The 16,802-nt window shown below is 38.0% G+C and overlaps 1 protein-coding gene across 4 annotated transcripts; it reads left to right on the top strand.

Annotated features, from left to right (window-relative positions):
• Positions 1–1,776: 1,776 nt before the first annotated feature.
• ticrr (TopBP1-interacting, checkpoint, and replication regulator) lies at positions 1,777–16,369 on the top strand. Of its 4 annotated transcripts, XM_006782409.2 has the most exons (22): positions 1,777–2,129; positions 2,648–2,806; positions 3,939–4,176; positions 4,492–4,724; positions 5,412–5,646; positions 6,023–6,161; positions 6,333–6,457; positions 6,607–6,810; positions 7,549–7,694; positions 7,955–8,055; positions 8,174–8,267; positions 8,611–8,693; positions 9,046–9,276; positions 9,489–9,576; positions 10,333–10,405; positions 10,735–10,866; positions 10,993–11,083; positions 11,191–11,249; positions 11,639–11,913; positions 12,051–14,199; positions 14,552–14,680; positions 15,530–16,369. In XM_006782409.2, the coding sequence occupies exons 2-22, from the start codon at positions 2,750–2,752 to the stop codon at positions 15,643–15,645; spliced, it is 4,998 nt and encodes a 1,665-aa protein (XP_006782472.2). In that variant the 5' UTR covers positions 1,777–2,129; positions 2,648–2,749; the 3' UTR covers positions 15,646–16,369. The 4 variants fall into 4 exon arrangements, with proteins under 4 accessions (XP_006782472.2, XP_035771991.2, XP_006782471.2 ...); XM_035916098.2 differs by having other exon boundaries at positions 1,777–2,806; positions 14,555–14,680; XM_006782408.2 differs by having other exon boundaries at positions 1,777–2,806; positions 15,533–16,369.
• The last annotated feature ends 433 nt before the right edge of the window (positions 16,370–16,802 follow it).

The raw sequence follows: 16,802 nt of genomic DNA, 5'->3' as shown, positions 1-16,802 counted from the left end.
CACCTAAAAAAAAACAGAAGTCATTGTGTCAAAATGCCATGTTCAGAATGATATACATTTTACTGGCATTTGAGGATTTATAAATGTATTCAAGATTTTAATGTTACAGTTGGAGTTTTCATTAACTTACACACCTGTAGGTAGCTTTATAAAATGTACATAGCAGAATATTTATATATAATATTTACATCCAAAATGTAAAGGAATAGAAGCAGGGCACCACATGTCGCTTCTGGACTTGCATTTTATTAAAGCAGCTGCATTCATCTTGTCTCATGACTTAGGAAGGAGGCAGTCACAGAAAAGGTACAAAGAAAGCAGGGTCCAAGGCATTATTCTCCCTCTATTTCAAAGCTTCATTTCTAAGCTCTTCATCTCCCCCTCCTGCTGAAAAGAGCTGATTACTGATGCAACGCAGAAGGTGACCCACATATCACTTCACCCAGTGTCCTTTTCCCTTAAATCTGTTGTCTGAAAAACAAAGACGCATAGAACATAGATAGATAGATAGATAGATAGATAGATAGACAGACAGACAGATAGATAGCATAACCAGGCCAACTCTTGCTCCCTTTTTCCTTAAAAAGGAAAAAGAAGTGCAATTTTAGCACATCTCTTAAATTACAAGAAATAAATGTGTAAAATCGCAGAAAAAGTGCATCTTGCCTAATTACTCTGCTGTGTATTACATTTGGTATCTTTGCATCTACTGATTACTTTGTAGTAGTGGCTGATTCAGTTTACAATATAAGCAACACTGGTTACCATGACATTCTGATTTCCTGCCATAGTCCTGTTACATTGTAATTATAATCCAGAATACAATGGAATTTAGCATTTGAAAAATGAACTGACAGTTTTAAATAAATTATTTGTAATGAAGAAATTTAAAATTCTATTCTTGGGAATTCTTCTCAAAAACTTTTTTAAAACCTTCTATTACGTCCAACATGTAGGAAAGGATTGCATTATTTTTGTTTTAGTTGTTCATATTAAGAGCATTCAATCTATTAGGCTAACTGTAAATGTCAATATGAAGAGTCCTGGAGTCCTTTTTGGCAATATATGAATTAAGTTTGATTGTATGATCGTAATGATCATAATGCAAATACGATCATAATGATAATGATAATGGGTTATTTTGATTAACTTTTCTTGATTTGTTCTTGTTGTAGATATGATGGGTTGTAACAGTCATATGTGGATGGGTTTTATGTGATTATTCATGTGATTATTATTAGTAGTAGTAGATGTATGTGTATGAAAGCACATGGTAAATGGCCTGTATTTCTATAGTGCTTTACTAGTCCCTAGGACCCCAAAGCGCTTTACACATTCAGTCATCCACCCATTCACGCACCCATTCACACACTGGCAAGCTACATTGTTGGTATGCTTCAGTTGAACTTTGTTTCTGTATACAACAGTTTTGCTAAAAAGACAGAGCTGTTAACGTTTGCACTGTGCCTGTGTTTATAGAGAGCCAGTTCAAGTATTGAAGTTCCCTGATGCATCCTTGGAAATTTGTGACGCGTTAGCAGGAGCAGGTTTAAAAGTTAAATACAAGCGTCGCCTGTCAATCATTTATTCCTGCCTTTTCTTGCGTCACACTTCATGAAGTACAGTTCAGATGTGAGTGATGGAAAATATTGACCAATGAATAGTTAAATGAGACTTTTGACGCGTTTTAAGCTTCACTTTGGACCAATGACAATTGTGTTGTCGTAGGCTTAACCAATCAAAATTAAGGGGAGGGATTTCATTCAAGGAGCGCGAACGGTTAAGGGGCTACGAGAAAATGGCGAATATGGAGTTTGGGTTTGCGGGTTACATTATATTGATACTTTAAGCACTTTTAAAAACATGTAAATACGATAAGTGTGTTGCTTTTATGCCTTATCCGAGCGATAAACTTGTATGGCATACTGAAGCTGATTTTTACTTAACATTAATGTGAGTCGTTTCAGCAAGCGTTATCATAGTTAGCTAGCGGAATGAGGTTAGCACAGAAACATAATGTTAGTTAACGTCAACTTCCTTTAGTTAAGGTCGTTGACGTCTGCATTGATTACGATATTGCCTATCGCTGAATTTGGGGATCTGTGGGCACTCTGCGTCTGCAGTTCACGGTATGGCTTTACATAATTTGGTTTTTGTTATCGATGTGGATTATGGAGATCACGATTCGGGCGATCAAATGGATGTCAGGAGTCATTTCGTTAAACGAGGAATATTAAACATTCTCTTACATTTCGGCTACAAATATGGATTTGAGAAAGTGCGATGGGGTTACAAGTTCTTTGACTCCAAGACTGGCCGCAACGCCAGTCTCATATCAAGAGTATCTGATTTCAAGGAGCTTCGGCACAAAATATTTGAGGACTTTGAGCAAGAGTTTGAAGCCAAATTTGATGTGAAGGAGAAAGCGTACCCATCTCAACAAAAACAACGATCAAATCACTCGGTTTCGGTTCAAAATGCACTTAAAGAAACCCTATTGGACTTCCAGTGGGACAGACCAGACATCACCTCTCCTACTAAACTGTCCTTAAGGCCCAGGAAGTCGAGTCGTGGAGGAAGACCCAGTGTGTCTCATGAAGATGACATTTTAACTAACGAGAGGAATGTGGTGTTTATTGTCTCGCAGTGTCCACTTTCAAGGGCGCAGCTCGTGGACTACCTGTCTTTGAGAGACAATAGCCTTCCTACAGATGTGACAGACCACGTTATAGCCAAAGGACTTCAGGATATGCTGGTTCAGAGACAAGTTGTCCTCCACTGGATTGACTGTAGATCACACGTCCAGGTGAGTACAGTAGTGTTCAAAAGAGCATAACCAAACCACTGTCCAGTATCCGCATCTGACAATAGTTGCCACAGTTAATACACTGCTACCAGCAAAGGGACAATGTTTTGAGTATACAGATGTCACAGTTATACCTCAAGTTTAATAACAATAATGTAAATGTTATTATCTACAAGTTAGACATACTAACAATAAATTTCAGGGCTCATAGTGCAGACTATATGATTTTATGTTCGTAGTACTTTTGAGACCAGAAAACAATCTACTTGATAATAATTCTACAAAAAGATCCCTTGCAAACAATTTATGTTGTAGAAAATGCAATTTTACGAAGTATTTTGAACTACAGAATACTATATAATCAATTAATCGACATACATAAAGCTAGCATAAATGTTCAATTATCTTAACTATCATCGACCTAAATTTAAACTGATGATTAATACCATGGATCTAACCTAGTAGTGTCTGCTCTTCACCAGTCTAATGTAGTACATTACTGTAAAGTGTAGCACAGTACTGCAAACCGACTGGTTCAGCATGTACTAAAGTCCCTAGAATTTTCATAAAAAAATTATACCCACACAAGGATATTCACAACACCAATTCACTCACTTACATAATTTTGCACACCTCCAATGTCTCATTTAACAAAACAACTATTTGAGTTATAACATAGCCCATGAGATTTACATTTTCAGCTGATCAAATATTACTTGGTTAGCAGTTCTTCTATTTTAAAATAATGTCTCATCTTCCTCTTCTGTCTTTTCTCTTTTTACATATATATCTTTTTCTGAGTGAACTTATCATACATAGACATTTTTTTCCATCATGGAAAATGCCATCACTGCACCTTTAGACTGATTGTGATCCAAACTCCACAGAAACAGCTTTGTTTGTTGTGATGTTACTGGTTTTGAGATTAGTTATTCTGTTTCTGCTCACTCCTATTCTGTAAAGTTAGTCTGATGCTTAAGTGCTGTGACCACAACTTCATTGACTAATGCATATGAGCACATGACATGGATGGGAATGAAAAAAGCTTATGCTGAGAATGCAGTGTTAGTATTAAATTGTTTATCGAGGTTAATTATTCATTAATTGAACATCTGCTTTTGACACACTGCAGGTTATGAGGTGTGAGGACTATTTTGGCTGTGACAAGCTGTCTGAGGTCCTAGCTCAGATGGATGGCAGAATAATCCCTGTGGTTGCACTGCTGAACCTTTGTAGCGCTCAACAGCCCAACTCGGGATTCATGAGGGAGTCTTTTGCATTCAAGTCCAGCATTGGATACCTGTTGTCTTCTGAACAACACTACCGCCTGGCTTTTCCTGTTATAGGAGGTGTCCTGCAGTGGCAGCAAGGTTAGTAGCCAGAGGAGATCTCTTCAACAAACTAAAAGCATTCATGATTATTACCAAATATCCCTCTGTGCAGAAGCACAATGTTTTTGTGCTTGAATTAAACACTGGGTATAAGCATATCTACATCCAGATGATGGAAAAGTAGTTGCAATTCTTACGGCAAAACAAGCAATTAATTATTTTAAAGGCGTCTTAACATGCAGCAAATAATGTGGCAACTGATGTGAGCTAAAAGGGGTTTATCTTTAACATGCTTAATTTCAAAGCTGAGAATAGCCTGCAAAAATTCACTTGTGATGTTTTTCACTAAACCAGGTGAAGTGACACAGAGCTGTGGTGTCATGATGGAGCCAGTGACTCGAAGACAGAAGCTTCTCCCAGAATCTGTCAAAATGTCCTTAAAAGAAGTTCTGAAAGGCTGGGATGCTTCATCACTGATGCAGACCTCCACAGAGTCGTGGGTGATTCATGGTTCCAGTAGTGGTGACCAGGGAGCTGCTGCCTTCCAGCATCTCTTAATGGATCTATCTACTCATGCTCTGCACGTGGTGAGACTCGAAACACAATAGTTCTGTTTTACACAATTTGTACATTTTTTTTTCTCAGGGTTTTTTTTTTTTTTTTTTTTTTGCCATGCTGATTCTGATTTTGTAAAGTTGTGCAGATGAAAACACCAACACTATAATCCAGATTCAGCCTTTCAGAGCTTTTGAGTAAAGGTTGGTTTAGATGGATAGGTTTGGACTGTCATTTTTGCATTGCAAAATCTGTGGTTTTCACAGAATGAGATTGTATTTGTGGCTGTAGCAAGACTTTGCATGCTGACCTGCTTGTGAACACATGTATGTGTATGAAAGGACCCGTACCTATGCTTTGTTTAATGAATTAATACAAAAAATATGTACTTGGTCACAATAAATAACCAGGCAATATTAAGCTGCCAATAAGTTCCCTTAAGATCTACTGTTGCCCACTGCATTTCACTATGCAGGTAGAATGTGTCTGATTTCCAAAAGACATATGTTTTTCATTGAGGTTGCCACATGATAAACCTGACCAGAAGCTGATCAGAAAGCTTAGAATTGTTGTTATTGAAAATGTTGTCCATGTGCAATTGTAAAAAGCTGAAACTTCATCTTGTACTGTCTTATACTCTATACTGTACTGTATGCATTTATTGATCTGCTTATTTTCTTCTTCTTTTTGTTTTTCTCTCTGTCTTCTTGTTACCCCAGCTTGCTGAGGTGAATGACAATGGGCTTCTGTGCTCGGCTGTACTCTCTCCACTATCATACTCTACAGCTCTGCTCTCCATTCTCCAGCCTGTAATTGCGCAGTCTAACCAGCGACTGACCACTGAAGTCATTACCCCTGCCTTGTGTGATACCTCTGCTGACCTTCCAGACATTGTGAACAGTGTTCTGGGAGTAGTGTATGACATCATGAAGCAGGATGGTGATAGTGTTAATGGTAGGAATAGGATCAAGGCTGTTTGATATCATGTCCACTCATTTATTTGGTGTTTTTTCAAGAGAGTATTACATGATGTTTTAACTGTAAAATATCTTTTAAATACATATTTTTTGAAACTGTTTGTAAATGTATTAATAAATTCAAAAAGAAAGTAAATCCACAATCCATTACTTTCATCATTATGGGTTAATGGGTGTACAATTGACAATCTTAATACCTTTAAACTAATAATATTTTTAAGAAAAGATCAATATCAAGTTCTATATCAATCTAATTTTAATCTTGTTTATCTTATCTGTCAAATATTGGAAATGTTATTTTCAGTATCTGCATTTTTAGGTTGTTGACATTGTTGTGATTGTTTATTTCTAAGACCAGTTAAAGGAGAATCCCATTCCTGAGTGGGCTCAGCAGGAATTCAGCCACAGTCCACCAGCAACAAACATGTTGGAGACTTGGTTCTCTCAGTCGGACTATTCCGGAGTGAGCTCTCATTTAATGGAGTCCATGAGGTACAAGAACTCAAAAATCCCATATTTTCTGTTACTAACAATAGCGCTTTTGAAGAGCTTATCTATGTATCAAGTTATTAAATAGTGTAGCTTTTGTATAATATTTCAACATAGAATAATAAAAAGCCTATAAGCCTTTGGTTATAATGTCCTCCTCACACTGTTGAACAGGTTGCTACATGCAGTACCGGAGGAGAGAGAAGATGAGAACTTACCTGCACTGCAGCAGGAACTCCTTAGTGGTCTGGCTGAAATATACCAATCATCCCAGGACTCAGAAAAGAGGGGAAAGAAATGTAAGCGAATATCTTAATTTTTTTTCCTTTTTTTGTGAAGATCACAAACTGTGGATAATCATAAAACTCAAATTTTAAGATTATCCAAAACACTAATATCATTTTAATGTTTTTCTCATACATAAATAATTTCTTGTCGATATCTATAGGTGGCGCCCACCGCACACCAGTGAAACAGAAGATGAAGACCATGAGTCGTTCCTTGCAGATGCTAAATGTGGCACGCTTGAATGTAAAAGCCCAAAAGAACCAGGCTGAGTCTGAGCAGCTTGGAACTGAGGGTAGGGAAGCAGACAGAACAGGGAAGAGACGGTCAAGTGACAGGATCAAACCTGGAGTAGCAAATGTGATCAGTACGTGCACCTTTTCTGTTAAACCTTACTATACTCTTCGACTCCAATGTTCACTTTTATTGACTTTGTTGTATGAAATTGTCTCTGCAAGAAAGCAAATGTATACATTTCCCAAAATGTCAGTTGAACTACTTACTTTACTACCTACTTGCTTGTGTTACAAAGCTTTGTGCAGCCTGTTATGAAAATACTGTTTCTCTTTTATTTTTAAGATAAAACCTAAGCTAGCATTATTTTCCGGGTGATGCGATAATATTTTTTATTGAGACTATTAGATCTCAGTAGTTTTTTAAACTGTAGGTCACTGTATATTGGAGATCTCTGAGACAAAACGTTTTAGTGAGTGTTTCTTAATTATGTCTGATCACTGGTTTTCCTCATCCAAGGCCCAATACTGCTTGTAGTATTTGCTTCATTTCAGGAAAATAAGTAATCTTATAAAAAGTATCTTTAAATGTCCTTGAGGGAGACACTGAATCCCACTTTGCTCTTAGTGCAGCAATAGATTAAATATGCACAAATGAAAAGTTCTTATATCTTTACCAGATGAAGAGATTGTGCTTTTGAGATTGGAGTTCCTAAATTTTTTAACTCCCTCCGTAATGACTTAAGAACTGATTTTTGGCTTTTAATTTGGACCGATTTTTCATTTTTCTTTTTAGTCTTATTATGAAACACTTTATGAGGATTTTTTCTTACTTTGAATAGTCAAGTAATGTATCTTCTCCCTTCTCCTAGGTTTTAAAAGTGAGTCAGAACTGCTGTCCCATCTGAAGTCCAGTTATGAGAAGTTTATGGCAGAGAGAGAGGAGTCTGTCTTTATGGGTGTTCAGCAGCTTGTTTCTTCTGTAAAGGCCTTCCTTGCAGCAGAATCAGATTGGGAGGTGAGACAGATGATGCTTCTAAATGAATAATAGATACAGAAAAACTTACATTTTGATTTCAGTAAAATAAATGCTATATTTTGGTTAAATCACCTGATGAAAACTTCATTACAATATGCAAGATGTTCACTTTAGGTCGAAGAATGCAAAATGCTGATAGAAAATGGAAGAATCTTTGAAATATCATGGAAATATAATGCATAAACTAGGCCAGTACGGGATCTGAACTGTGATTATTAAGTTCTATGTTTTCTTTTTAGGCAAAGACCTCCTTGCTTGTTCAACAGCATCTCCTCAAGACCAGCAAGTCAATCAGACAACTCTATGGAATGGCTGCTGATGTTGATAGTAAAGTCAGGGAGTGAGTGGTTTCCAAGTTTTACCTTGGGGACAACCTGTGTCTCCATCTGTCTGGATAATAAAGTTTCCGTTCAAGTCATTAATATTTAGCTCTCAGTAACACAGGCTGTTTATTCTAGGTGCCAGCTGCAAGTGGTGCTAAGGCTGGAGCTGTGCAGACTTTTCTCCGCAGAGCAGTCAGACTCACTGGATGTTGATCAGATGGCAGAGGAGGTAAGATGATCATGGCTTAGACTTTTATGCAGTGAGGTCTCCTTTGTAATTAATACAAACATGGAAAAGGCTGTGACTACAATGTATATGATTTTCTTTCAAGCAGAGCAATACCTTCTACCATCATGATGATTTAAAAAAAAGCTCTTTATTTAATGGTGACTATTGTTCGAGCTGTTGGACTAACACAGTATGTGCCATTAATTGTGGCAGTAATCTGAATATAAAACAGTATTTCCAGTTATATTGAAATGTTCTGTATTTTGATACACTTTTTGTCAGTCACTTCAAATTGAGTGAAATTTAACTTTAATTTGTGTAAAATACAATCCGTGTGCTTCAGGTGGCTGAAATGCTTCGAATAATCTCCCTGACCAGAGACCCAGTTTTCCTAACCAGGTTCCTTCAAGATGAGGTCATGCCAGGGTAAGGCTTCAGAAATAATTTTTTATTGTATTTTCAAAAGAAAATAAGAATAAGCAATACAACTATTTTTCCTGCTGAAAGACAAAGCAGCATTAATAACTTTTGTTCAAGTCAAGAATAAAGTCTTAAATAAAAGTGCCTCAGATGAATTGAATTTCCGTAATTTTGTAGGCATATTTAATGATTATACTTTTACGCAAAAACAGCTAAGCCAAGGTCTGCTTACTGCATCACACAAAACATGTTTTGTTTTGGGGTTTGTTTGTTTTTGTTTTTTTGTATCATTTCAAATGAGCCAGTTTCTCACTTGCAGTTGTAAGAATCTAACAATAGTGTTTTTGGATTGTGGCAGGTTCCTGACTGCAATCCCCAGAGTGCTTGCAGAAATCTACCACAGTCTGGGCACACAGCTCCCTGAAGTTTTGCTGGCAGCCTTGCCTCCAGACTTCTTCAGTGATGACTCGGTAGCCAAGGACAGCATTTCTCCTTCAGCCTCTTCACTTCCCCTGTCTGCACAGTGCCTGGTTTCAGATGACAAAGATGGACTACAGGACCTGCGGAACCGCTCAGGCAACAAAAAGAGGTGAGGAGGACGTGTAAAAGACTCTTCTATTATAGACAATCTGGGAGGACTTTAAATTACAAATAATCTTAGATGCTACGATGCTACAAAGTGGCATTTGAGTGAAATATTTTGTTTTCATTTCACTGGACTGGAATCATAATCAAGTATTTTTAAAGTGCCCAGAAGTATGCACAGAATGTAATGGGGGTTTTGTTTTTGTTTGTTTGTAGGAGTGGGATGCTGACTCGCCATCGCAGCATGACAGAATCATCACAGAGTCTTCGGCAAATAGAGATCCCCAAAAAGGCTACAAGAGCTGTAAGATAAACACTTCTGCTGTCTCTACTTAATTTAAAACCTTGATCAACTTTCTGAACCAACTGTCTGAACCTCTCTAATTGCAGAGTTGGCCTGTCTGAAATAGAAAAAAATCCCAATAATTTTTTGATTCATTTTAATCCATGCCTTTGTGGAAACATGCTTTTCATGCAGTTAGCAGTGTGTGCTACTCTGCTTCTTTGTTGGACTTTAAATAGCCAAAATTAAAAAAAAATTCACACTGCTGAATTAATCTGAGCCTTTTTTTGAACAAAGTCCTCATCTTTGGAGCATGAGGCTATGTCCTTTTGGGTGTCATAGTCGCTCATGGTCGAGTTTTCATTAGGGGTTTTTGTTGTCAGTTATTCTTTTATCTCGCTCACACTCCTAATGTACAGCTGTTTTTAGCTGCTGTACCCCAAGCACATGTGCTGCTGTTTCCACCTATGCTTTGTCCACCAACCCGACATGATTAATTGCATTCTAGCCACATGAATGGTTTGGCGCACTGCTGTTTAAGTCACTGGATTGTCTCTCCACTTTATATTGACCACGTCTTGTATTTCAATTGAGGAAAACTATCTTTATCATTTTATCACCCAGCCTTATGGCCATTGAGAGAAATGTTGTAGATGTTACTTGGTCTGTCTGATTTGTTAAACTGTATTTTTGGTGAAGATAGCCATCCACTATAAACAATGAAACAATGGTGGTGTAATTTCTTTATCTCATCCACCTGATTTCTGCTTTTTTTAGTCGAAATCAAAGGGTCGTGTAACTTTGGATAAACCGGTTGAGGAACCACATCCCGCAAAACAAGAAACGCAAGGTATGTCCTTTGTTACATCTTTCTTGATCACGTATAACTTGCCTATTCCACCCTCAAAACTATTTCCAGATCACATGTTAACCAACCAACCTCACATTGAGTACAGACACAATATGGTGCTAAACATGTTCTAAAAACTTTAACTTTATGCACTTATTTCTTAAATCCAGCTCCACAGACAGTGTTAAATCTAGATCAGGTTTTGAGAGCAGGGCTCCTTGGTGTAAATTAGCCTGGTTACATGTATTGTTTCATGCACACTCTAATACCTCTTGACATTAAAAAAAAAAGAGATGAGTGTTAAACACCTAGATTGTGCTAATTCTCAGAGGTGACCAAGGTTAGAAGAAACCTCTTCAACCAAGAGATTGTTTCCCCTTCAAAGAAAGCCAAGCTACAAAGGAGCCGCTCTGTGTCTGCTGTGGAAGGAGTGAAACGCAAGCGATCCCATGAACCTGAAGGTAGAAGAATGCACTGTTATAGATTAACTTAAATACGTAATGTAATAATTGTCCATTACTTTCTGTCACAGTTATTCCTATTTTTAAACTACTTTAATGTTTTACAAATATTTTTTTTGTGTTCAGAGAGGCACAGGCTTCTTACCAAAAAAGTGTGTGAGACTCCCCTCCACAAGCAAGTGTCTAGTCGTCTACTACACAAGCAGAAAATTGGAAGGTATGTTTCTGTTAATGCAATTAATATTTTTATTTGCCATACCTTTATTTTAAATTTACTCAGACCTGAAGTACGTAGTAACTCAGGTTATTTATGTTTTTGTGAAGAAAACCTGTCCTAACTGAGGAGTGCATTGTGGAAGAATCACCAGTGAAACCTTCAGAAGGTATTTTGCTAATACCAAGTTGTTGTTGTTTTGTTTTTCTACTTAAATAACATTTACACAAATGCATGATTTATAATTGTATATGTATGGAAATTAAGTCAGTTTTATATATACAATTTCACCTTGTGCTTTTTCTTTATACCTGGTTCTTTTTCTGATTAAAGACAGCAGGAATTCTGAGTAAAAAATATTTACATATATATTTGAATATTTCATTTAACAGAAATAACTTCAAAGATGCACAATAATTTTGTGTGTATCAATTAGACAGTCTGTTTTGTATTGTTTTGCTGCTTTGGATATTTTCATAAGATTGTAATTTTACACAACTCACACTTTCCATATATACCATGAACTCAATACATCTTTGTCCTTTGGTTCTGTGTTAGATCTAAGAAGGAGCCCAAGAATAAAGAAGTTCGCTCGAAGACACTCAAGCACTTTCTATTCAAGTTCTCAGCCTCGTTCCCGCAACCTGGACCAGGCTCTCTCTGCATCCCAGCTTAGTCTGAGTGATGGCAAAATATGTGGGGTTAATGTAAAAACAGTTCGGTCTCCCATGCGTCTTCTTTTTGGAGCTGCTGAGTCTCCCAGTCATTCTAACCAGTCAGGTGCAACCAGGCCCAGCAGGTCACGGTTATCCACAGACTCAAGCGTCTTTGAGGTAACTTCTCAATTTAATAATCAGTATGTCATCCTAATGTGCTGCAATTTGAGATGATTACTAAAGATCAGCTTTTTTCAAGTGTGTTCATGTGATCTGAGAGCAAATTCTAAAACGTATTTTTTTTATCTTTTTAGACTCCAGACAAAACCATAAAATCACCCAACAAACGAGGAAGGGCAAGTATTACAAACACGACTCCAAAAACACCTAGGACTCCTCAGACCCCTAAATCCCCCAAGACCCCACCTTCAACCAGGACGCATGTTTTGTCACTTGCAGAGAGTCCTGAGGTAGCTAGCACTAGTGGACTTGGTATGTCTCTGAGGGGCACTCCTTTCAGATCTCCAGCCAAAAAGCCTTTTGTTCCAGAGACACCTACAAAGCAAAACCCCATAAGGAGCCCTCTGAAGGGTATTCTCAGGACTCCAGTCAAGGCTTTGATCGAAGGATGCACCTCTACTAATTTACATCTGATCCACAGCCCAATTTCCAGGACTCCCAGGAAGAGTGTCACGTGGTCTCCCTCTCCACAGAAATGTAGGATAGTGGAGAAGAGTGCTAATTTTAAAGTTCCACAGTCGCCGAGTATTACATCTCACAGTTCTCTGAGACTGATGTCATCCAGTAAGTTCAGCAGTCCTGTCAAAAGCACAAACACTAAAAGAGACATTTTCAAGACCCCAGAAAAGACGTGTCAGGTACACCTAGTAAGAGTATCAGAAAATGTGCATAGTAGCTGTTTGACTCCAGAACAAAATCGAGGGTCTTCTGTAAAACCTCACTCCAGTTTTAAAACACCAGGAAAAGGTGATGCTGTTCTGGTTGAACCTCAAGCTAAAACCACACCCCCACCAGAACACCACTTTTCCACTCACCCGGACACTACAAGTCAAAATAAAACGCCTAGTCCATCTCACCAAATGGTTACTCGTTCTGGGCGAACTCCAGGCAAAAGTTCAAACACTGCTTCCCCATATAATCCTGAAGTTTCACCACTTTTAGATGCCACTCTTTCAGATAGCTCAGATGCCTCAGCAAAGTCTCCACCAAAGTTCTTAACAAAAAGAAAGTCTGGTCAAGGGGGTAAAACAACTACACGTGTGTTAAGGTCCCAGTCTAATGAGAGTTTGCAGTCAGACCCAAAGGAAGAGGCGCAGACTAAGGCCTCGCAGTCCACTGCAAGTGACGCTAGTTCTCATACCGATTCTCAGCAATTTGAATCTTCTCATGGTACCTCTGGAACCACAGATGATGATAGCATTGACATAGTTGATGCAGCCATTGTAAAAACAGAGTTTAGCGGAGGTCTCAAGATGAACATTAGCTTTACACGGAAGCCTTCACTGTCAAGTGCAGACTTTGTGTCAAACACTGTCTCTGCTAAACCACGTGTCCCATCCCATAACACACCAAGCCGGAGTTACGGCTTCCGTCAGACACCTGATCGCCAGCAGAGGGAGGCTGCTGCTCGTTTAGGATACGGAAATGATTCACCTCGATTTTCAACCCCTAGAGGCTCAGCAAGACATGGCCGCCAAAAGGGCACAGGTACGCCAAATCCTCTTACCTACCAAGTAGAACTGGAAATGCAAAAATCAGGACTTCCCAAGCTAAAAATTAAACGCACAGATTCCATGAATGCGGGAGAGTTTGTCTCAGATGGAAGTCCTCAATCAGGAGCGCAAAGCCCTGTAGTAGGTGTGAAACCTCAGTTTGAAAGCCCCTTGGCCTTATTTTCTAAATACCGAGATCCCGGATGCATGTCACCATCTGTCTGTGCTCATGTAACCCCAGCCAAGGGCACACCTGGGAAAGGTGGAAGCGTCCAGACTTACATCTGCCAGTCTTACACACCTACGCACCATCCTGCCTTGTCACCAGTAACTGCAGAGACTGTCCCCCTGACTCCTTCACCTCAAAGTGCTGGTAAAGTGACCTCAGAAAACCTCAACAGCTGGCCTCGCAGGAAAAGAGCTCAGATTAGTGTGTTAGGAGGCAAAGATCGTGGCCTAAAGGGGGAGCCTCAGCTTGAGGAGCTCCTGGAGGAGGCTGAACTTGGAGTTAGTAGGTTGCGGGACATTGAGGATACTGATGAGCCTTTGGACAACAAAGCTAAATCATTAGCTCTGACTTCCAAACAATCCCCTCCTGTTGGATCAGATGTGTCTCCTCTTTCTCCAATGGAAGAGTTGTACTGGATGGAAAAGCTGTCTGAGTGCACTGACTCTCACAGGGCTGAAAACAAAACCGGCTGGGCATCTCAAAATGAAGATGGCATATCAAGTAAGCGATGGTTTATACAGTTTTGTATTGTATGTTTTAAATATATAAGTTTTGTGTTCTAAGTTTTTGAGATTATGCATGGAGAGTTGAAACTGATTTATAGTTTAATTTAATGATTTATTTAGTGAGTAATTTAATGGTTTTATTGGATAAACAAATTTCAGCGATTTAAAAGGTCTTTCATTTGATTTATGAGCCTGAGCTTCAGTATTTCAATTAGAATATTTACTCTTTTCATTGCTTATTTATTACAGAGAATTTTGTGAGCACACTGTTTTGTTTTTTAAATGATTGCATGAAGTCATATGAATGAAATTCATCACAGAGTGTCTGATTTTGCCATTTTCTGCAGCAGTGACTCCTCCCAGCTCAAAGGTGCGAAAGCCAGTGTCTGCCAGTGGTATTTTGGCCCTTACCCAGTCCCCATTGTTGTTCAAGGGCAAAACAGGTTCTGCCAGTAAGAGAACACCTAATTTTAGAGGTAAGTTGTACATTGTTATAAAACTTTTTTTGTATTTATTGTTCAAGGCACCATCTATTTTCATTACTCTCACATATTCAATATCTGTTGTCTTTTCAGTAGGATTTTATCAGCTCATTCTTTTCAAGGATTTTAGTTCATGAGCCACAGGCAACCTAATTTGATTTAAAGTGGGATTGACCAGAAAAGCATTGTGTCATAACTCATAAAACATCTCTTTTCCTAAAATATTTTTCAAAAATATAAAAATCAATAGAAATCCATTTACCAAAGATTTTACACAGCCTTAGATAACTCAATATAAATAAGTGCAGTTTTAAACCATGTATGTTTTGTTTTTTTTTCCACATGTATAGCGTCTGTTTTCATTACACATATATTAGAATTTACAGATCATATTGAAAGGCACAAAATATTCACCCGTATTTTAGATCTTTTTGGTTCAGATAAGTTCTCTAGGTCTAGAAATATTTTAAACTTTCCAAGCATTATCAGTCCTGAGTAGTAAACACGGTGTCACCACAAAGGGATTTACAATCGTTTTTATTGAAACAACTGGCAAATTAAAGACGTCACTGCCATTTTCATTGTTTGCAAAGCCATCCACGGATGGCATGGGATCCTTTTGTGGTATGATTATGGGATCGAGGCCACAAGTTTGACATCCTTCAAGCTAATTCTCTGAAGTTAGGTTCCAAAATTTTCCCCAGTACAATTAATAGAGCTTTAATATCATTAAACCTGCTTAATAACCGAAACTACACATCCTCCTGTATAGATGAAGTAAACTTTGCATTTCCCATCCTTCGAATTTCCTGGCAAACCGTATTCTGTCCATAATGTTTTCAGAAGAAGCTGCATCAGAGAGGACAGAAATTGATGGAGTGGACCTGTCTCCCTTCAGCCAACCAAAGAAGCGCTCAAACACAGGCAAGACCTACAGCAGGAAGAGACTAATTCACTGAGTTACAAAGGAAAGTGGCCAACAAAGCAGAAAGTTTGTCCATTCTATGCTGAACTCTGAAGCTGAGCCTTTTGATGACAGATCTGAAACATGTCTTTAAAGCACCACTTGAAAATGTTTTTTTACATGAAACAATGTTCCATTCAATCAGCTCTCTCGACACTTTTGATCTGGACATTTTCTCTTCCAGCCCGTGGGATAGGTTAAGACTTTGGTTTCAAACCGAGCTGAAAGTTATGCCATTTTGACAAGACTTTAAAACTTGCCTTTTCTGTTCCTTTAGTCATTTTAAAATACCCACTTGGGTGTTTCTGAAGCTAAAACCTAGAAAACAGGTTTGCATTGCATATCATTGTTCAACATGTGTAATTAATTATTTTATAATCAATTCAGAGCTTTTAATTTGCTGTTGTAAATATGTTCTTGTGTATTTATTAGTTGTATACTTTTTTTTTAAATAAAAGGAACAATTTTAACAGTTTGTAAATAAGTTGCTAAAGTCTTGTAAATAAATATAAATTTCTTAATGATTTGGAAGCTACATATGTATTTTGTGTCTTGTACCTTCTTATCATTTGAGTATTTGCAGGACATAGTCAACCTATTCAGTAAGACAAACTAAAACCTTACCGAACTTTACTCTGCAGGCTTCATTGTCTTTGACTATCACCACAATAAATGATTTTATCAGCTGCCAGCAAATAAAAGCAAACCTGGTGTTATCTCTTAAGTTTCAAAGGTCACTGCTCTAAAACCATAAAACTGAGTGCATTCAGTAGGGGGTACAAAAAGTAAGGAAAAATGTTCTAATAAATCTATATAATTGACTTCATTTTGTAATCATTATCTTCTCAGGAGTATATGTTGGTGTGAATGTTATTTATTTTTTTAACCCTCTGTTAATTGAAATGCTTCGTTAGCTCCTGCAAAGCCCCATAAATGGCACACTTCTTAGTTGTCCTGTGTTTGTAGCAGTTCAGATAGCTACCACAAAGTACACTCCGCTAGCTTGATCAGCTGTGGCTCAGGGTCCTAGTGCATGTTAAAGTAATTGTGTGCAAAATACTGCCCCTGATGCATCTAACAGATTGGTATTTGTGTGCATGTGTTAGCTGTTAAGGCATGGAACAAAGAGCTGTATGAACGTGTGTGAAAGGA

The sequence above is a fragment of the Neolamprologus brichardi genome, chromosome 7, assembly GCF_056152115.1.
Source record: "Neolamprologus brichardi isolate AB-2024 chromosome 7, ASM5615211v1, whole genome shotgun sequence".
Lineage (NCBI taxonomy): Eukaryota > Metazoa > Chordata > Actinopteri > Cichliformes > Cichlidae > Neolamprologus > Neolamprologus brichardi.
The sequence above is the reverse complement of the archived record's forward strand: the minus strand, read 5'-3'. Positions and strand labels throughout refer to the sequence as shown.